We start from the raw sequence: 22,292 nt of genomic DNA, 5'->3' as shown, positions 1-22,292 counted from the left end.
TAATGTCTCCGCTTTTCAATATGCTATCTAGGTTGGTCATAACTCTTCTTCCAAGGAGTAAGCGTCTTTTAATTTCATGGCTGCAATCACCATCTGCAGTGATTTTGGAGCCCAAAAAGATAAAGTCTGACACTGTTTCCCCATCTATTTCCCATGAAGTGATGGGACGACATGCCATGATCTTTGTTTTCTGAATGTTGAAATTTAAGCCAACTTTTTCACTCTCCTCTTTCACTTTCATCAAGAGGCTTTTGAGTTCCTCTTCACTTTCTGCCATAAGGGTGGCGTCATCTGCATATCTGAGGTTATTGATATTTCTCCCGGCAATCTTGATTCCAGCTTGTGCTTCTTCCAGTCCAGCGTTTCTCATGATGTACTCTGCATAGAAGTTAAATAAACAGGGTGACAATATACAGCCTTGATGTACTCCTTTTCCTATTTGGAACCAGTCTGTTGTTCCATGTCCAGTTCTAACTGTTGCTTCCTGACCTGCATATAGGTTTCTCAAGGTTTCTCAGGTGGTCTGGTATGCCCATCTCTTTCAGAATTTTCCACAGTTTATTGTGATCCACACAGTCAAAGGCTTTGGCATAGTCAATAAAGCAGAAATAGATGTTTTTCTGGAACTCTCTTGCTTTTTCTATGATCCAGCGGATGTTGGCAATTTGATCTCTGGTTCCTCTGCCTTTTCTAAATCCAGCTTGAATATTTGGAAATTCACAGTTCACGTTTTGCTGAAGCCTGGCTTGGAGAATTTTGAGCATTACTTTACTAGCGTGTGAGATGAGTGCAATTGTGCGGTACTTGGAGCATTCTTTGGCATTGCCTTTCTTTGGGATTGGAATGAAAACTGACCTTTTCCAGTCCTGTGGCCACTGTTGAGTTTTCCAAATTTGCTGGCATATTGAGTGCAGCACTTTCACAGCATCATCATTCAGGATTTGAAATAGCTCAACTTTAGGGATAACATTTCCTGTTATATTTTCATGGTTAGATTCCTAGGTGAGCCCACAGAAACCTATCTGACCCAAAACAAACTAAATACAGGTCTAATAATGAAGCACAGAACAACCTTTACATCACTACAATCTTCAGACTAGGCTTCTTTTTTGATCCCTGGCAAACTAAATGTGTAAGATTCAGTATAGATTTATGTCTGAAGGAACAAGTAGAAAATTTTGATTTGAGGAGTATCTCTGAAAATCATCTCTAATAACTTGAAAATTATATTTTTTTCTTTTTGTTATACTATATTTTAAATGAACACTTAAAATAAGCTTTTCGAAATTCTTACCCTTTTTTCTTGGTGTACTATGCATAGATTTTTTGGTTTCTTCTAACACCTGTTCACCGTATTCTGTGATGATCTGAAAATTTAAAGCAGAGAATTTAAAGACACAAAAGATGCTTTTCTTTAGATACCAACATAATGTCATTCAATTATCAATGTTCTTCCCCACAGTAATAAAGTTGAAAAGGAAAACTGCCATTTAAAAAATCCAAGTAATTTAGATAGACAGATAAACAGACATTTATATATGTCCAGGAAGATCTGGAGGGATAATGCAAATTATATCCATGATTATATTTGAGGAATAGCATTGTGAAAAGAAGAGGGAAAGGAAGCTTCAAGCTTTTAGTTTTTTTTAATACACATCTGCATTACTTGAATTGTTATGAGCATGTGTAACATGTAATTGTGTTTAAAAGAAAACAAACGCTTGAAAACTGTTCACAGTCAGTTCCACACACACTGTACCTCTGGGGGCAGGCACTTCTGGATAAGCCGAGCTAAAGAGCCTCTAGAGAGAAGCGTTGTAGCTGAAGGACGATGTGAGGGATTCTTTTTAAACATCTGCTTGATCAGATGCTGCAGCTCATAGGAATAATGGGATGGCAGTGGGTTCATGGACCCCTGACATATTTTAAGGATAAGACTTTTCCAACTATTTGCCTGAAACTAAAAAGCAAAATTGAACTGTAAAAGCAAATACAGGGAAAGAGAATGGAAATAAGAAAATAACAGCTGAACTGAATTCATATGAATTATTTTAATTAAAAAAAAATTTCTTTCTAGAGGTGTTGTTAAGGTACAATTCTAATTTTTTTTTTTTTTTTTGCTCATCATACTTTTCTTAGTACTTTAAAAATTGTATTTTATTGAAGTATAGTTGATTTACATGGTGCTAACTGCTGCTATATAGCAAAGTAATTCAGTTATACACGTGTATATATTCCTTTTTATTCTATTTTCCATTATGGCAAGCCACTCCAGTACTCTTGCCTGGAGAATCCCATGGACAGAGGAGCCTGGTGGGCTGCAGTCAATGGGGATGCACAGAGTCGGACGTGACTGAAGCAACTTAACACCAGCACCATTGTGGTTTTATCACAGGATACTGAATATAGTTCCCCATGCTATATAGTAGGACCTTGTTGTTTAATGCAAATGTAATAGTTTGCATCTGCTAGTCCCAAACTCCCCCACCCCTACCCCTGTACTATTCTAAAATCTTATGGTTGCTCAGGAAAAAGGTAAACATAAATAGTTAAAGATGCTCCCATCTTGAGGAAGTCTTACCATCAGTCCCCACATGGGTACTTTATTACTCAAATCAATGTTTTTGCAGATACACATTTTTAATATATTTTAAAAATCAAAGCATCAATAATACATATATATGGGCTTTTAAAAATTCAAATAACCCTAGGGCTGACAGTAACTGCAACGTTTCTTCACTTCCCTCCTCCTCAAAAATCCCCAGGTCTGCTCCCTGACAAAATGCACTTTAGACTTTTCCCATTTTAAACTTCTGCTGCAAAATCCTTTTTACCTTGCACGTCACCAGGGTAGTTATTATGGTTTGACAAGTAATAGAGCGGGATATAAAATGACACACCAGAATAACATTTTAAAAGTTTTCACTGTATAATAAACATACTACAATTAACATCAGGTTTCAGCCTTAGCAACACTTATGTAAGAACATGATGGCATTCTGCCTTGGGGGTGTGCTGCTGCTAAGTCGCTTCAGTCGTGTCTGACTCTGTGCAACCCCATAGATGGCAGCCCACCAGGCTCCCCCATCCCTGGGATTCTCTAGGCAAGAATACTGAAGTGGGTTGCCATTTCCTTCTCCAATGCATGAAAGTGAAAAGTGAAAGTGAAGTTGCTCAGTCGTGTCCAACTCTTAGCGACCCCATGGACTGCAGGCCACCAGGCTCCTCCATCCATGGGATTTTCCAGGCAAGAGTACTGGAGTGGGGTGCCATTGCCTTCTCCAGCCTTGGGGGTGTATCACTCTACTAATACATACAAGTGAAGATACGAAAAAGGACTTAGACCAAATGCTGCCTTTTCCATGCTGCATGCCATACTTACTGGATGCTTAAGGGTACAGAGTTCATAGAGAATGCATCCCAAGGACCAGATGTCACTGGAAGCAAAAGAAGCAATGTAATGATGAGTGGGTTATGAGTTATCACACAAAAATATGTGTATTTTCCAATACCCCAAAATGAAAAATTACTCTACCTTTAATAAGAACAGATATCATAAGGACTTCTTAGTTACTGAAATAAAATATGTGGCAAGTTTGATCGAACACTTAGACCACTTACTCACAGTGATGTTCACAGAAAAACTCCCTGCTCCCTAAACCCTGCCCCACCAAATCCAGTGGTTCAGGTATCACTTCAGTAGGACTTGGGGTAAGAGGAATATCTGTGGACTCAGATTACCATAGTTGGAAGAAGGGCTTTAGAAGTCATCCTGTACAGCCTCCAGACCATCTGGGCTCACCAGGCCTTTGGGCTCACCTCCTGATTGACAGCTCAGTATTCTCCCTGGCTGCCTCTAGGGGGCGTATTCTTATTCTTCCACGAAAGCTCTTCAGAGCTCAGCAGAGTTCTACACTTTGCCCTATGCGCCCACCCTTCTTCAAACTAAACACCTCCACTCTCCTCATCATTCTCACCACCTAGTTGTCATCCTCCAGACTTTTTCTAGATGATTGTCTTTTCACTTTAACAAGGTTTTTTTTAAACCAATTATTTCCCCCAACTTTTAATTTTTCAAAGCTTGAAACCTACAGAAAATTTGTAAAGGCCCAAACGCTCCTTCCTAATATCCCCAGTCATTAGTATCTGCCTGCTGGCACCTCTTCTGTCTACATCTGAACCTCTTGAAAGAAAGGTTTCAGACGTCAAACACTTCACCCCTAAACGTGTCAGCACATACAGCCTAAGAGCAAGGACACTCTTCTGCATGAATACAGCACCATTATCACATCCAAGAAATCGAACCTTAATTCAATACTATTATCTAGTATTTTGTTCAAACTCAGGTTTCCCCAATTATCCCAGGAAGTTCCTTCATAGCTGTTCTGTCTCCAATTCAGTCAACTTCACCTTCAGTTCAGTTCAGTTGCTCAATGGTGTCCGACTCTGTGACCCCATGAATCGCAGCACGCCAGGCCTCCCTGTCCGTCAACAACTCCCGAAGTTCACTCAAACTCACGTCCATCGAGTCAGTGATGCCATCCAGCCATCTCATCCTCTGTCATCCCCTTCTCCTCCTGCCCTCAATCCCTCCCAGCATCAGAGTCTTTTCCAATGAGTCAACCCTTCGGGGCATTGTTGTCATTTTTAGTTGCTAAGTTGTATCCGACTCCTCTGCAACCTCATGGACTGTAGCCGGCCAGGCTCCTCTATCCATGGGATTCTCCAGGCAAGCTGCCATTTCCTTCTCCAGGGGATCTTCACAACCCGGGGATCACATATTTCCTATATTGGCAGGGGGGTTCTTTACCACTGAGCCACCTGGGAAAGCCCATAGTATGGACTGCCATACCCTTTTTAGAAAGCAACTTGGCAGGAGGTAACAAAAGCCTTTAGGTGTTTCTACCTCGAGGCAGTCATGCCAAGAATGTGACACTTTTATGTATTAAAAGGCATAGTAATGCAGAGTCAGTAGTAATTTAGGACACTGAAAACTAGAACCATATCAAGAAGCCAACAACAGAGGAATGTGAAATAAATTTTGGAAGAGCCATATATTAAAATATTTTGCAATCATTAACAATAATCATGAAGAGTATAAATACAGGGTAAAATGAATATGATATAATGCAAGGTGAAAAAAATAGGATACTAAATTATATGGAGTATATAAACTAAGTTTAGGGAAAAAAGAGAATGGATGGGAAAAAAACCCAAAATGTTACTAGTAGTTTCTGTAAAACTGGGTGATCGCCATGTCCTTTCTTGTATATCTCTACATTTCCAACCCACCCACTGCCCATCCATTCCATCAATGAGCACATTTTACATACATTCAGAAAAAAAATTACATTTTAAATTATAAGGACTTCATACTATCTTCCCATGATCAATGAACCTATCAGTCAAGTGCTTATTATCTAGCCCTTTACATGTCAACTCAATGACATTTGGTTCCCAAATTTTGCTGCACGTAGGAATTATTTGGTGACCCTGGAAAATGTTTGCAACCTGGTTCCCACTCCCAGACATTCATATTTAACTGGTATGGCTACGGCCTGAGCTTCGGGATTTTTAAAGTTAATAGCAGCAAAGTAAGAGAAGCAGTAATATAATTCATACTATCCCCAGAAATGATTCACTTTTCTTTCAGCATTTACATGTAGCTCCTCTCAGCTCTGATGAAAACAGCTGGAAAATTTATGACTTTCACCTAGAGGCCTGGGAACTTCAATTCTACACTGCTTTCTTTTAACAACTAAACTTCATCTGTAGGCTACGATACTATCACCAAACGGTCACCCCTTCACCAACTACATACGTCACTTACCTTTTATTGTTATAAGGCATGTTTTCCCAAATTTCTGGGGGCACATAATAAGGTGTTCCCACGTATGTACAAGCAAACGCCATGGGGCTAAAACCATAAAAAGGTACAGAACGATTACAGAGCATTTCTGAATAATGATGTTTTGGCAACAGTCACTACTACACAAGAGAGACATACATACCTCGAGAGAAGACGGGCAGATCCAAAATCACCCAGTTTTACTTTTCCGTCTTGGGTGAGGAAGATATTCTGCATTGAAAAAGAAGAGCTCAGATCACATCTGCCATATTTCAAACATAACGCAGAGAGCTCCAAGAGAAGCTGTCTTTCAAAGCCTGCTGATGGTAGAGATTATACGTAGAAATGCTGACAACCGAGTCCCCAAATGGAACACAAAACGACGAGATATCCTCTGGACAGCGACACTCCCCTGCTTGGGAATTCAGGATGACTGCTTAGAAATCTAACAGGTGAGCGTCACACTGTACCAGCAGACCCTGATCAACCGAGCAGGGAGCCTGTTCAGGTAACTCCAGATGGCAGGCTCCAGTCTCAATCATTTTCCATCTGAGAATACATGGTCTTAGGAAGCAGTCTCTAAGAGAGCTGGAACATATTAACATACACTACTAAAGAGATTTACTGACCCATTTTCAGGTCGTACCTTACTGTGCTAGCATGACTATTATATTAAGAAATTTCTGGAGTTCCTTGGCAGTCCAGGGGTTAAGAATTGGTGCTTCTAATGCAGGGCGCATGGGCTCACTCCATGGTCAGGGAGCTAAGATACCATGTGCCTTGGGGTGCAGGCAAAAAAAGAAATATTTCTAAAGATTAAAATTCACCCAAAAGAAAATAGAATAAAACAGAAAAAGGATTGAAAGAAATAGTTTTCAATTTTTTTTAGGCCCCAAATGTATTCCATTTACCTTGGACTTGATGTCTCTGTGTAACACACGTTTCTTGTGAATGTGATTTACTCCAAGACACATCTGTGTAAACCAATGAAGTATCTGTAAAGAAAAAAAAGCATGCAAGAATGCAATAACTGGGGCACGGTAACCCCAAATTCCTAAGAATCATCTTTAGGCCTTAGCTGACCTGGGTTTTACATAATGTAAATACAGAACTAAAAATTACATAATTTAACTAAGATTCATTGCTGTCTTGAGAAATTGAGAAAAGCTATGAATCAATCCCAGTGTATCATCATCTCATGAATGATCCAAATAACTATTTATTTATTTATTTGGCCCTGCCATGCAGCTTGCAGGATCTTAGTTCTCTGACCAGGGATTGAACCAGGGTCCTCGGCAGTGAAAGGGTGGAGTACTAACCATCAGACAGCCAGGGAATTTCCAAGACTTTATTTTAATAAAACTCCCACTATATTTTTCTTGTATTTAACCAAATAAAAATATTTCTTAAATACACATATAAAAATAGTTCACCACTTAAAATGAATATGCTATAACTTTTTATAGTGTAATCATAACATCAGATTTCATTCACTTTTTCAGAATATGCAGATATTAACATTAAAATATTTCGTTATATTTCCAACAATCTTTGGAAGCCAAGGCTGGCCTCCTACAATGGAACCCATATTCTTAGCAACACAACTTCGAAATAAAAAATATTTATACTAATATACTCTTAAAACATGTTATACCCTATATCAAACTTAGCCTCAGCAAAGCTGTTTATTTAAATATTTTCCTTGGTCAATTCATTCCAATAATATTTAATATGCAACTTTGCACTAAAAAGGCACTAAGCATTTAAAGAGAATATGCTAAACTGTAAAAGAAAAGAGACGAAGAATAGAGACTCTTGAAAAACAGAAATGGATGTCAGATGATGGACAATTACAAAAGAAATCCATGTGCCTTCTAAAATTTCAATACAAAAAGTAAAAATTTTAAGTATCTAGTACACAATATGATGGGTAACACAACTGTGAAATTCTAAACATGGAAGTGGTTATTCTTTGATATTGCATAAGCCTATACCTACTTTACCTCTTAAAAACATCCCAGGCAGTCACATCCTGACAATACACTAAAGAACATTATGGATACACAAAGTCATTACTAACTAATGTGCTAGGCAACCACAGACAGCAATGTTTTTAACTTATTCAAATTTTACGAGAAAAGTTGCTTGAGGGAAACTTGGGGACTTCCCTGGCGGTTCAGTGGTTAAGACTCTGCTCCCACTGAACTAAGATCCTGTATGCTGCCTGGTGGGCTTCCCTGGTGGCTAAGCTGGTAAAGAATCCACCTGCAATGTGGGAAACCTGGGTTCAATCCCTGGGTTGGGAAGATTCCCCTGGAGAAGGGAACGGCTGCCCATTCCAGTATTCTGGCCTGGAGAATTCCATGGACTGTGTAGTCCATGGGGTTGAAAAGAGTTGGACACAACTGAGCAACTTTCACTTTCATTTTCATGCTGCCTGGTATGGCCAAAAAAAAAAATTAAAACAAAACTTTGAGGGAAACTTACGTAAGTTAGTCTCTTACCGTATCTTCAGGAAACAACTTCCCTTTCTGATGTTTAATCTTCTGCATTAGGTCCCCTCCATCACAATATTCCATTACAATGTACAGATGTCCTTCAGCTGCAACAAATTAAAGACTCTTAGGAAAGTCTCAGCGGCCGTGAATTCTGAATGAAATTCAGAAATACATGTATCGGGGGAAATTCATATTTACCTTCAAATGATTCTTTAAAGGCAACAATATTGGGGTGTTTCATTTTGGCTAACAGAACTGCCTCTTTCCTAGAAATCCGTGTGTCAGACAAAGACTAGAAGAAGGTTTAAAGAAGTGTAAATGCAGTACTTCATTTAAAAACTGACAGTAAAACAGTATTATAGTAGTTTGTATGATATTTTAATGTGACACAACTGAAAGTGTATCTCTTTCAATCAGACGTAACTTTATAGCACTGTTCAGATCGGTTCAGTCGCTCAGTCATGTCCGACTCTTTGCGAGCACTGTATTTGGATCCAACTTAAGTTTATCAAACCCCACGAGGAAACATGTGGGAATTTTTCAACTATGGCTATACGTATTTCGCCTGCTTAAGCTGACCTCTTATATCTTTACAAGTATAGAATGTAAACTAGTTTTAACATTAACCTAAGCATAGAGGGATTGGAGGCAGGAGGAGAAGGGGATGACAGAGGATGAGATGGCTGGATGGCATCATCGACTCAATGGACATGAGTTTGAGTGAACTCCAGGAGTTGGTGACGGACAGGGAGGCCTGGCGTGCTGCGATTCCTGGGGTCGCAAAGAGTCGGACATGACTGAACGACTGAACTGAACTGAAGCATAAGCTGACTTATGCTTAGGGGCAGTATGCCATCAACCATAGGAGCTTCCTGGGTGGGCAATTCCCTGGAGGAGGGCATGGTAACCCACTCCAGTATTCTTGCCTGGAGAATCCCATGGACAGAGAAGCCTGGTGGGCTACGGTCCATAGGACCACAGAATCAGACACAACTGAAGCGACTGAACATGAGCAGGAAGCACAGAAGATAGATCAAGACCTTGTAAAGCTAGTGAATAAACCTGTTAAATCTTTTGCACAAAAGAACGATCCCATGTTACATCTCAAGAACTTGCTTTCCGATACAAACAACATGTACACTTTCGACATGAGCTAACTACTTGAGCAGTGACCTTGGGAAGCCTTATTTCCTTCATGGCAAACATCCGATTACTGCTCTCCTGCTGAACCAAAAGGGCTCTGCCGAAGGAGCCCTCCCCGATGACTCTCAGGACCCTGTAGCCGTCCATGCTGGGCACTGCACAGCTGGGTCTGCTCCCACAGTCACCGCTGGCTCTCCCAACCTGCATTCAAAGTCAGAAACAACAGGGAATTAAATTTATTTTCAAAAGGCAGAATGAATTCAAAGTAGCTCTATCCCCAGGACAGAACAGCCTGTTCCCTTTATGCATTCAACAGGTGGACATGGAGTATCCATGCCAGGTTTTATAATCCTGAACAAATCTCTCACGGCCCCAGCATCACTCACATTACAAGTGAGACCACGAACCTCAAAAATGCAGGATAGTGGGTCTTACACGAAGAGCCATGCTGGCCTCTGGTAGAGGTATGCTGGGGAATTAGGAAGATGATACTCAGGCTGAAGCCTGAATGGAAGATATCTAGGCGAAGAGGAAGAGTGATGGAGGCAGGAGGGAGTAGCCTATTTAAGAGCAAAAGAGACTGTTTCAATTCAAGGAACTGAAAGAGGGCAGTAAGGCAGGTAAGGCAGACTGGGCCTAGTAAGCCAAGCTCAGCTTGGTGGATTTTTATCCTGTAGTGATGAACGGGCTCTCTGAAGGGTTTAAACTGAGAGAGCAGATTTACATCTTAGAAAAATTACTCATGTTGGCTGCAGAGCAATGGACCAGACAGGGGAGAGGGGAGGAGGGCCAGAGCAGGACTCCTACCATAGAAAAGGCAGGAAGATGATGACGGAACGGAATACGGCGGTGACAATGGGGATGAAGGGGGCTTTCCTGGTGGCTCAGTGGTAAAGAATCTGCCTACCAATGCAAGAGACCTGGGTTCGATCCCTGGGTCAGGAAGATCCCCCAAAGAAGGGAATGGCAACCCACTCCAGTATTCTTGCTTGGGAAATCCCATGGACAGAGGAAGCTGGTGGGCTACAGTCCATGGGGTCGCAGAGTCTGGCACGACTGAGCACACACACACACACACACGAAATGGGGATGAAGACAACAGGAAAGAAATATGTGAAAGAACTGGCAAGGTTTTGGGTAACGGATTTCTGGGAGACAAGTAGGGGGAAGGGGATTAAGGAGACTCTGTTTTCTGGTGTAAACCGGGCAAGTATTGATACCATTCTCTAAGAAAAAGGAAAGCCATGATGGTTGCATGCCTGTTTTTTTGGTTTGAGTTTTCTGACCGTGGGAGTCTGGTAGGGTGTGGTGGGGAAAGATGTGGAGGAGATGTGCTTCTTTGGGGATATGCTGAGTTGGAGGTGCCTGGGACAAAGAAGACATGCTAAACAGAGTCCTTGAGCCTCAGTCTTCCTTTATATTTCCTGGGTGAAGCAGCTTCTGGATCTCCTAGTACATTAGAGAAGATGAATATGAAGTTCCTAACACTTTACCTGGTACATGCTGCTAAGTCGCTTCAGTCGTATCCGACTCTGTGCGACCCCAGAGACGGCAGCCACCAGGCTCCCCCGTCCCTGGGATTCTCCAGGCAAGAACACTGGAGCGGGTTGCCATTTCCTTCTCCAATGCATGAAAGTGAGACGTGAAAGTGAAGTCGCTCAGTCATGTCCGACTCTAGCGACCACATGGACTGCAGCCCACCAGGCTCCTCCATCCATGGGAGTTTCCAGGCAAGAGTAGTGGAGTAGGGTGCCATTGCCTTCTCCTACCTGGTACATAGCAGGCCCTGAATAAATGGCAGCTATTGTTAGTATTTGGGGGCTTCCCAGACGGCACCTAGTGATAAAGAATCACTGTCAATACAGGACTCAGGAGACTCGGGTTCCATCCCTGGGTCGGGAAGGGCCCCTGGAGAAGGAAATGGCAACCTACTCCAGAATTCTGGAAAATCCCACAGGCAGAGGAATCTGGTGGGCTACAGTCCCTGGGGTCACAAAGAGTCAGACACGACTAAGCACACATTATCAGTTTTAAACCTTAGAAAGGTGATGCTTTTTTTTCATTACCAAAACACACTGGAATGAACTTACTCAATTGTCACAAAACTTACTTGGAGTGTTTTATTTTCATAAAAATCATACCACAAAGATTTATGAGGTCCAGAGAGCACAGGCCGGTAAAGCAAAACCACAAACCAAAACCTACAGTTCTCACTAGGAAATTCTAGAAGTATTTTCTCCATATAACGAAATCAAGTGCACGGTCTTCAAAAACAATTCCTTTCTAAGACAGTTAGGTCTCTCAGCATACGACCTGAAGGGAAAAAGTTCTTTGCCGCTCTTCTAAGAGACCCCTGGCATTACACGCTTTGACAAGGAGATCTAGTTTTCCCATATATTTTGTTGTTGTTGACTTTGGGTCTTTATTCCATGAATGGACAATAAATAATAAGCAAGAGCAACCTCTGACTTTTCTTAGTTGAACATTACATTTGGTCCTTGCTACCCACATTTGCCCCTGTTACTCAGTGATACACCCCTAAACTCATTAAGGGCTTCCCCAGAAGCGCAGCCAGCGGTAAAGAATCCGCCTGCAATGCAGGGGAGCGGGGTTCGATCCCTGGGTCGGGAAGATCCCCTAAAGGAGGAAATGGCAACCCACTCCAGTGTTCCTGCCTGGAGAATCCCATGGACAGAGGGGCCTGGCGGGCTACACAGTCCGTGAGGTCGCAGAGTCCCGCACGACTTAGAGACTAAACAACAAACTTATTTAAAAAAAAAAACAAAACTGTACAGTATATGCTCTGAATGTGACAAAAAGCGTTCCTTCCCAAGACTACATCGATCAAAAGCTAATACAGTGATTTGCAAACGCAAACATAAGATGCAGTATATAAGGTGTGCGCGGTCCGATTCTCACTGCCTTAGAAGCCGCTCCGCCTCGGAGCCCGGCCCGCGCTTCCCCTGCGACCCCCGGGCCTGGGTCCGCAATCCCCGAAGCGCGGGTCCCGCTTGCCCCCTCCCCGCGTGTGCGCCGCCCGCTCCCAACCCCACGCCCGCCCGCGGCTCTCGCGCCCGCGGAGGGGCTTTGTCCGGCCGGACCGCTCACCCGCTTCCCCAGCGACCCGGGTCGGCTCCCGGGTCCCGAGCCGGGAGCGCTTCCGGGAGGCGGGCCAGCGGGTAGTCTCTCGGGTTGCCGGCGAAGGAAGCGTTCCGGGTCGGTCGGGCGGGCGGCGCTGTTCTCAGCGCAGCCGGGCCCACGAAGGGTGCGTGTTCAAAGAGGTGTTCCACGTCGTTCCAGAACAATGCCAGTAATATTGAGCAGAAGTGTCCTTCTCATAACCCAAGTTCTGTCTCCAGTTTAAGCCAACAGTGCATGTGGGTAAGTTTCATGGGCGCAGCACTCAAGTTCACCAGTTGTGTGTCAGAGACATTGCAATGATAGTCTCAAAAGTTGGCCGAGTTACGAAGTCTGAAGAGAGCCTGTTGTATTCAGCAACAGAACGTCATAGGTGATCTTGAAGAAAGTAGTCTGGATGTGATGAGGGAGAAGATTACAATGGTTGAAGTGGGACTCTCGGAGGAATCAAGGAGCGTAGGATATTTTCAAGATACTTGGCCATAGGGATTGTCCATGTGGTCCAGTGGTTAGGACTCTGGGCTCCCAAAGCAGGGAGCCGGGATTTGATCCCTTGTCAGAGGAATAGATTCCACTTGGCGCCACTAAGACCTGGAGCGACCAAAAAACAAACAAACAAACAAAAAGATACTTAGCCATAAAGAGAAGGAGAAAAGGGGATAACCATGGGGTAGGGGAAACCACAAGCTTATATACAAGTATTCTGTTAATGGGGAAATCGTAGTTATGTGTTGACGGATAATATAAACCAATGGAAAGGAAAGACAGGCTGAAAATGCTAGAGGCAGGGGAACCAGCAAGGTCTAGCTGAGATGAAGAGGTGGCTTCCAGAGCCCAGGTAGAGGATTAGCATTGGACTAGATGAGGAACAAACACGTTTGCTTTGGAGACCAGCAGAGGAAGTGAAAATGTGGATGGAGGTACATAATATTAGAGAAAAAGAAGGAGAAGGAATCATTTTCTCTATGAAATAGAAAATTGTCATCTATCGACTATGGAAATCTTGAAGCAGAAGATTTTTTTAAGTCAGGTTTGTGTTTTTTTTTTAACTTATTTATTAGTTCTTATTTATTTTATTCAGTAAAATTCTGAGTGGTGAAGTTTTGAGTATTGTTTTCAGAACACAAGGTGAAGCTATTGTGGGCAAAGGTGATGGAGCAGCTAAGAGCTGATTCCAGTCCACAGTTATGTAGTTGTTTCCAGGAGTGAGCATTTTGAATCAACCTGAACCTGGGATTATGCAGTTAACAGATTAGGACTGGGCTTCCCCAGTGGCTCAGCGGTAAAGAAACTGTTTGCAATACAGGAGACCCAGGAGACGCAGGTTTTCAATCCTTGGGTCAGGAAGATTCCCCTGGAGAAGGGCATGGCGACCCACTCCAGTATTCTTGCCTGGAGAATCCCATGGACAGAGGAGCCTGGCAGGCTACAGCCCATGGGGTCGCAAAGACTTGGACACGACTGAAGCTACCGAGCACAAGCATATTAGGACTAGGGACCTAAGGGTGCTGATATTAGGGTGACTGGCGTGACACACCTCGGGGTCTAGACCGAATATCCCTGTGAAGGAAGTGAAGTGGAGAACGGCATCATCCAGTCTGTAGGCTCTAGACATGCATGGCTCCTGAGCACATGAAAAGTACTGCTGGTGCAAATAGAAGTGTGCTGAAAGTGTAAAATACACACAGGATTTCAGAGTGCCCCAGCACTTAAGAAAATAAAGTCAGGTGGTGATGGCTGGCCACAGAATTCCTCCCCGCTGGTTGGGAACAAGGCAAGAGTTCTTTTTTTTTTTAAGGCAAGAGTTGTTGCCAGCCCATTCCTGTCAGCGTTCTACTGGGGGGATTTTAACTTGCTCATAAGAGAAAGAAAGAAAAGGCATAAATATTAGAATGAAAGAAATAATATTATCATTGCTCACAAATGATAAGATTATATGTGTGAAAAATAACCTACAAACATTAGTTACTAAATGAATTTGGCGAGATTAGTAGATGAAAGATAATGCTCAAAATATTATTGCATTTATTTATGCCAGTTTAGAAAAAAGTAAAATACCAAAGTGAAAGCGTCAGTTGCTCAGTTGTGCCTGACTCTTTGTGACCGCATCGCCTGTAGCCTGCCAGGCTCCTCTGTCCATAGAATTCTCCAGGCAAGAATACTGAAGTGGGTTGCCATTTCCTTCTCCAAGGGGATCTTCTAAACGCAGGGATCGAACCTGGGTCTCCTGAATTGCAAGCAGATTCTTTAACATCTGAGCCATCTGGGCCCAAAATTTAAAAAAAAAAAGAGTAAAATATTCCATCGATCATTTTGTGTATTGATTAGTGAGCTTCCCTGGTGGCTCAGACTGTAAAGAATCTTCCTGCAATGCAGGAGACCTAGGTTCAATCCCTAGGTTGGGAAGATCCCCTGGAGAAGGGAACAGCTACCCACTCCAGTATTCTTGCCTGGAGAATCCCATGGATAGAAGACCCTGGTGGGCTACAGCCCGTGGGATCACAAAGAGTTGAACATGACTGAGCGACTTCACTTCATATTGATTAATACTGAACTGATATTTTGAATAAAACATGATCAAATTTAATTGTATCTGGGTTTTTTTGTTTATCTTGTAAAAAATACTAGAGGGAATTCCTGGTGGTACAGTGGTTAGGGCTCTGTGCTCTCACTGCCAAGGGCTCAGATTTAATCTCTGGTTGGTAAACTAAGATCCCACAAGCTACTTGGTACAAACAAAAAATAAATGAAAATAGAAATCGGCCTAAATGGTCTCGATGATGAACTAGAAGGTTTGAATGAAGTCACAGAACCACCATGGAGGGAGCAAGGGAGACAGCTGGCAGGAGAGGAGTCATGAAGAGAAAGGGACCATAGTCTTAAGATTTCAGAGGTGGTGCCATTCTTTGGGACCCAAAATCCATGTAGGAATCTGTGTAGGAACTGCTGAAATGGGAGGTGCAGTTCATTGAAGAGAGAGGTGAGGTTCGTTGGAGGGCATTACCGGGGAGAGACAGCTGGTTTGGGGTTTCTGTCAGTCTTGTTGACAGTTTGGACTGGATTCTTTGTTACGGGGGTGGGGGAGGGGTGGTTGCCTTGTGCTTTTAGGTTGTTTACAGTATCTCTAGGACTTCCCTGGTGGCTGAGGTGGTAAAGAGTCTGCCTGCCATGCAGGACACCTGGGTTCGATCTCTGGGTCAGAAAGGTCCCCTGGAGAAGGGAATGGCACCCCACTCCAGTATTCTTGCCTGGAGAATCCCATGGACAGAGGAGCCTTGTGGGCTACAGTCCATGGAGTTGCAAAGTCAGACACGACTGAGTGACTGAGCATGCACTCAGGCAGTTGCAGGCACCACCTTCAGCTTTGCAGCAAATGGGTATACAATGAGCAAGTAGGAACCAATTACAGTCTAGTTTCTGTCCTGATAAGCCATGCAGTTACAACATTTTCAAAATATTAAACTGATATGATGTCTAATGACCTTTGAATCTCAAAGTTAATTTTCCTGAGTTCCTCATGAGATAATAGTTTCAAACTCCAGGACTTATTGAAAAAAAAAGATTGTCTTAATTTTATAAGCTCCACCCTGTGTATCAGGTGAGTTAGGTGATAGCATAGTTTCACTGGAAGCCATGTATTCAGAAATGAGGAAGGTTAGAAGGGCAGTTTCAAGCAAGCATGAAACTTCTGTACTTCTGAAACACTGACAAAAAGGAAGAGAATTGTTCAGACTTGAGGATCAGCTCCACTTGGTGTCAGCTGGGGTAGCTTGAAGGCTGGGAGTTACAGCCATCTTGAGTGCTCGCTCACCCATGTCTGGCACTTGGGCCAGGGGGCTAGAGTGGCTGGCACTAAGCCTTCTGGCTCTGTGTGCTTAACTCTGGAGTTGAAAATCCCATCACCCATAATACCTGCTGTTCCGTAGTGCCTGGAGTTACATTTTTATTTTTCGGTTGGGATCCTTGTATTTTTAAATATAAGGGTATACTCTTTAGAGGTATTGTTGTTTTAGTCACTAAGTCATGTCCTCTTTGCAACCCCATGGACTGTAGCCCACCAGGCTCCTCTGTCCATGGGATTTCCCAGGCAAGAATATCGGAGTGGGTTGCCGTTTGCTTCTCCAGATCTTCCTGACCTAAGGATCTAACCCACATCTCCAGCATTGCAGGTGGATTCTTTCAGTCAGTTCAGTCGCTCAGTCATCCAACTCTTTGCGACCCCATGGACTGCAGCACACCAGGCTTCCCTGTCCATCACCAACTCCTGGAGTTTACTCACTCATGTCCATTGAGTCAGTGATGCCATCCAACCATCTCATCTTCTGTCATCCCCTTCTCCTCCCACCTTCAGTCTTCCCCAGCATCAGGGTCTTTTCCAATGAGTTAGTTCTTCACACTGGAAAACAGGTGGATTCTTTACCACTATGCCACCTGGGAAGTCCCTTTTGCGGTGTATTTTACATATAATAAAAAATACTCCCATCTTAAGTGTACACTTCAGTGAGTTTTGACAAAAGCATAACTGTGTAACTACCATTAAGGTATAGAACACTTCTATTTTCACACAACTTTCATCTTGTCCTTTTGCAGTCAGTCTCCTGTCTCAGCCTCTGGCATCAGGTAACTTATCTGCTTTATCAACATGCTTTATTCTATCTTTTCTAGAATTTCACATAAATGAAATCACATAGTATGTAATTTTTCTCACTTACTATGTTTTTGAGATTCACCTATATTGCTGTGTTCAGTAGCTTCTTTTTCTTAATGTCCGTTTTCTTTTAATTTCCATCAAATGGATATAGCATACAATGTTTTCTGTTTTCTCAAGCACCAGTTGATGGGCTTTTGTTTTTTTCCAGTTTGGGCTAATATAAAACAATTATGAACAGCTTTGTGTACAGCCTTTGTGAGGGCATGTTTTCATTTCTCCAGATACTTGGGGATGGAACTGAGGGGTCTTACCCTTTCATTTTATAACACATTAAATCGCTACTAGATGGTGAGAGTAAACTTGAATTTCTGTATCCTGCACCTGAACATGACAAGCTTGTTGGCAAGATAGTTTCAATTCTTTCATTTCTTCTTCCACACCTCTCCTGTTGAAATCATTGGAGTATTTTCATAATGTTTTATAGTCTACAGTTAGATAGACTTCATTTTTTTTGATTTGGTGTACTTAATGATTTTTTAAAATTTCACGGGAGGAAAACCTTTAAGGAGACTTTCAGGTAAGATCATGAGTGGTCAACTGAATCTTCGAATGTTTGAAAATGCCCTCAAACTTGAATAATAACTTGGGCATAGCATTCTAGCTTCAGACTCCAGAGGAGAGATTTTGAATGTAGGTCTGTTGGGCTCCAAGGTTCATACACCATCCATCATATTCTTGGGAGATATTTAGCTTGGAACAAACCCAGATCAGATAGGTGTTAACTGTTCTTAAACTGAAAGAAAGTGAAAGTGAAGTCGCTCAGTCATGTCTGACTCTATGCGACCCCGTGGACTGTAGCCCACCAGGCTCCTCCGTCCATGGGATTCTCCAGGCAAGAATACTGGAGTGGGGTGCCATTTCCTTCTCCAGGGGATCTTCCTGACCCAGGGATCAAACCCAGGTCTCCCGCATTGTGAGCAGATGCTTTAACCTCTGAGCCACCAGGGAAGCCCCAACTTCTTAAGCATATGAAAAGAAGTTATATCTCTTAGGTGTTAGAATTATGACTATTTAGATAGATTTCCCCTCAGTTGAAGGAAAAAACCCACTCTACGAAACCTGTTCAAACAGAGAACAGTTTAGCTCTCTTTCACTGAGATATTATAAGCTATGTTACATGGCCTAACGAACCATATGGTATGGATTGTATAAAGGTGACAGTATAGGCCAGCAACATTTTGAAAATTTCTTTCAAAATGGCATGTTTTGCACCATTTATATAAAATATGAAAAAAGAATAAGGTAAAAGTTTTGATAAACAGATTAATTTTTCAAAAGGAAACACACCATTAAACACACACTTTTTTTATAAGTGTTCAAAAGCCTAAAGTCCAGTCTGACTGTAATGTATTTCAAAGGCAAGGGTTCAAACACTCACTGTGCTTAAACTGCATTTTATATTTGTTGAAAGAAATATCATTCCAATATTGTTATATAGATATTTTACTTTATTGTATACATATTAGATACATATTAGATTTAAAAGGAATAAAAATCCTACTCTCTAGAACATGAGACAGTAAATAGAACAAAGATTGGCACTATTATATAAATGGAATTCATGAACATAAATAAGTAGTGATTTTTAACTATATTTATATTATGCAGTTTTAAAACTATCTAATCTTTTACAATGACCAAATCCTTACTTGAAACTGTAGAGTTGATAAAGGATATATGCCACTTAAGTATTAGTTTGGAGACTTACAAAACAGTTTTACTGGTGGTATTTATGTGTGAGAGGAGTCCTACTACTGTGTATGATTATCATGTTTTAGGAGACATGATTTAATGGTGAAGTTTTTATATTAACATTACAAGGAAGAAATCAGTTTTAAGTTATTAGTTATTTTAGAAATACTAAACTAGAATGACATTTATGAAATAGTATATATTCCTTCTCTAATTCCATTTTAATGGTCTATATAAACTGTTATCAAACGAAGCGATGGGGTTAAAATTTTTTTAGTATTTTAGATAGTCAAGTTAAAAAAGGAACTTAAGAAAGGAACTCAGATTTAAAGTTCCAAAGACCCATCAGCTTTGGCACGTTTTCTTTCTTACCACAAATCATTTTCCCTTAGAAATGGAGTAGTTAACTATCCTTCTTATGACCTTGGCTATAATAAAAAGAAAGCGGTTAAGAGACCACAGATGCAGCCACCGGCACTGATGGAGAGCGGCAGTGAGCAGGTAGGGACACAGGAGACCGCAGAACTGGGCGACAGAGTGAGCTAACTCGGTCTTAACAAATCACCTATCTCAGAGAAAAACTTGGTCTGTTGAGATCAACAAGGCAGGATTAACTTTCTGCCGTGAATACTTAGGTACTTGGCAACTCCTGACCTAAAGGACATACAAAACCACAACCAACCAACTAGCCAACCACTCTTGGAATATAATATAACTCCATTCCTTATTAGAACTTCACTCCTCTTCTGTTGGGTCAGGTTCAGAGAACATTCCGCACAGGGCTGTGTTGGGGCGGCACACGAAAGCATCAGTTTCACAGCCCAACTCTGTTAACTGTTCCAGTGAAGACACGCAAGGATAATGGTCTTTTAACATATCTGGCAATTTAGAGGTCTTCTCTTGAAGACGTCGAGAACGTCTAACTGGTGTTAGAAACTTTAGCTCTTTATATGCTGAATTTGTTTCATCAAACTGCATCTTCTTTTTTACACTAAAAAAGAAAGACCCACAAAATTATTCCCATTTTCACTTCATATTTTTATACTAAATATTTATCCATGTGACTTGTCCTACAGAAAGAGGGCCTGCCAGCTCCCTGAAGTCAGGAACTTTTTCATTTCTCCCTTTGTTGTTTGTTACAACTTGTACACACTAGATACTTGAATACCTATAGAATTGGCTAATTGCTCAATTCCAAAACCCACTGTTATTAGTAATACCCAGAAATTAAAGTTTTTCTTTTTTAAAATGGTAATATTTAGGAAAAAGCAAAGCAAGTACAGGTGAAATGTTCCAATCCCATTTTGTTTGAAATCTTTCTATTAACAAATAGTTCTAATCGGGAGCTTAAAGATTTCAAAATACCACATGCATGATCCCTAAGCATAAAAACAAGAGCACATTACATTTTAAAAGTTTACCTTTGCAAGTATGGTGTAGTAGACACATTATATTTAATTAAGCAACCTGCCCTAGTGTTTGTACTTGGGGTTTTAACATCACTGGTTGGGTCTTTTACTTTGTCATCTTGCTCTTTTTCACAGTCTTGAAACACATTTCTAGGAGGCTTGTTTTCCATTTCCAGTTTTCCTGATTCTAGATCAACACCTGTATCATCAGTATGGGCTTCTTGGATTTTTTCTTCGGCTGCACTAGTCTCCTCAATATTTTCTCCTACAGAGAGATTTATAGATGAAGCTTTTGTTTGAATATAAAGAATAAATTTAGAAGACAAGTTTATTTACAGTTAGCTGAATTTGCAAAATCAAAGAACCACACTGCCATCTTGTAACCATTTACTTTTTCTAAGCAGATACTAACAATTATTTACCAAATACCTAATATTTCCTATGTGTCAGGGATTACAGAAATGAATACCAAAAGGAAATCATCCACACCCTTTAAGAAGTTCACATTCTGTGGAAGAGACATGCTTTAAAATAATTATGTGAAAAATGCTATACAGGAGGTTAAAAAAACAAAGGGTCACGAGAACCCATACAAAGAAATAACTGAATTTGCTTGAGGACAGGGAGATGGCAAAGGAAGCCTTCACAAATGACATTTACATGGGGTCTTGAAAAATGAGTACAAGACAGAAGGAAGACAATCTTGGTATGAAGCTTAAAAATGATCTACTAAGACAAAATTAAAGGGCCAGTGTGCTTAGAATATATAAATTTTAAAAAATTGCGGGATAATTGACATATAATATTTGTTTCACGTATACAACATAATGATTTGATATTTGTATATATCGTGAAATGACGACAATACATTGTGAAATGATAACATCTGTCCCCATACAGAGTTACAAATCTTTTTTTCTTGTGATGAGGACTTCTAAAGTTTACTCTCTCAACAACTTTCAAATATGCAATACAGTGTTATTACTTCAGATACCACAGTGTACTTTGCATCCCCAGGACTTACTTATTTTATAACTGGTAGTTTATATCTTTTGACCTCCCTTCACCCATTTCAGTGGGTTAGGCTGTTCTTAGACCTTCCTCTGCCTTTGGTTTGTGATACGGTCATGGTGGAGAGATCTGACAGGATGTGGTCCACTGGAGAAGGGAATGGCAGACCACTTCAGTATTCTTGCCTTGAGAACCCCATGAACAGTATGAAAAGGCAAAATGATAGGATACTGAAAGAGAAACTCCCCAGGTCAGTAGGTGCCCATTATGCTACTGGAGATCAGTGGAGAAATAACTCCAGAAAGAATGAAGGGATGGAGCCAAAGCAAAAACAATACCCAGCTGTGGATGTGACTGGTGATAGAAGCAAGGTCCGATGCTGTAAAGAGCAATATTGCATAGGAACCTGGAATGTCAGGTCCATGAATCAAGGCAAATTGGAAGTTGTTAAACAAGAGATGGCAAGAGTGAATGTCGACATTCTAGGAATCAGCAAACTAAAATGGACTGGAATGGGTGAATTTAACTCAGATGACCATTATATCTACTACTGCGGGCCGGAATCCCTCAGAAGAAATGGAGTAGCCATCATGGTCAACAAAAGAGTCCAAAATGCAGTACCTGGATGCAATCTCAAAAACGACAGAATGATCTCTGTCCGTTTCCAAGGCAAACCATTCAGTATCACAATAATCCAAGTCTATGCCCCAACCAGTAACGCTGAAGAAGCTGAAGTTGACCGGTTCTATGAAGACCTACAAGACCTTTTAGAACTAACACCCAAAAAAGATGTCCTTTTCATTATAGGGGACTGGAATGCAAAAGTAAGAAGTCAAGAAACA

At 41.4% G+C, this 22,292-nt stretch overlaps 2 protein-coding genes across 4 annotated transcripts in view; both read right to left on the bottom strand.

The window, feature by feature from the left end:
• Window positions 1-12,651, bottom strand: part of NEK3 (NIMA-related kinase 3) — a 23,877-nt gene extending 11,226 nt beyond the window's left edge. For all 3 annotated transcript variants that reach the window (XM_010835660.1, XM_010835658.1, XM_010835659.1), the window contains exons 1-10: window positions 12,598-12,651; window positions 9,520-9,690; window positions 8,545-8,638; window positions 8,353-8,450; window positions 6,760-6,843; window positions 6,012-6,079; window positions 5,831-5,917; window positions 3,383-3,437; window positions 1,760-1,960; window positions 1,295-1,367 (exon numbers count right to left, since the gene is read on the bottom strand). In XM_010835660.1, coding sequence (XP_010833962.1) covers window positions 1,295-1,367; window positions 1,760-1,960; window positions 3,383-3,437; window positions 5,831-5,917; window positions 6,012-6,079; window positions 6,760-6,843; window positions 8,353-8,450; window positions 8,545-8,638; window positions 9,520-9,636 — 877 coding nt within the window. In that variant the 5' untranslated portion in view covers window positions 9,637-9,690; window positions 12,598-12,651. The remainder of the gene's footprint in view (window positions 1-1,294; window positions 1,368-1,759; window positions 1,961-3,382; window positions 3,438-5,830; window positions 5,918-6,011; window positions 6,080-6,759; window positions 6,844-8,352; window positions 8,451-8,544; window positions 8,639-9,519; window positions 9,691-12,597) is intronic.
• Window positions 12,652-18,765: 6,114 nt separating this feature from the next.
• Window positions 18,766-22,292, bottom strand: part of CKAP2 (cytoskeleton associated protein 2) — a 26,418-nt gene continuing 22,891 nt past the window's right edge. The window contains exons 8-9 of the mRNA XM_010835657.1: window positions 20,452-20,704; window positions 18,766-20,021 (exon numbers count right to left, since the gene is read on the bottom strand). Of these exons, the coding sequence (XP_010833959.1) occupies window positions 19,766-20,021; window positions 20,452-20,704 (509 nt within the window). The 3' untranslated portion in view covers window positions 18,766-19,765. The remainder of the gene's footprint in view (window positions 20,022-20,451; window positions 20,705-22,292) is intronic.

Source organism: Bison bison, unplaced genomic scaffold (assembly GCF_000754665.1).
Source record: "Bison bison bison isolate TAMUID 2011002044 unplaced genomic scaffold, Bison_UMD1.0 scf7180017864048, whole genome shotgun sequence".
Lineage (NCBI taxonomy): Eukaryota > Metazoa > Chordata > Mammalia > Artiodactyla > Bovidae > Bison > Bison bison.
This window is presented reverse-complemented; position numbering and strand designations above follow the sequence as displayed.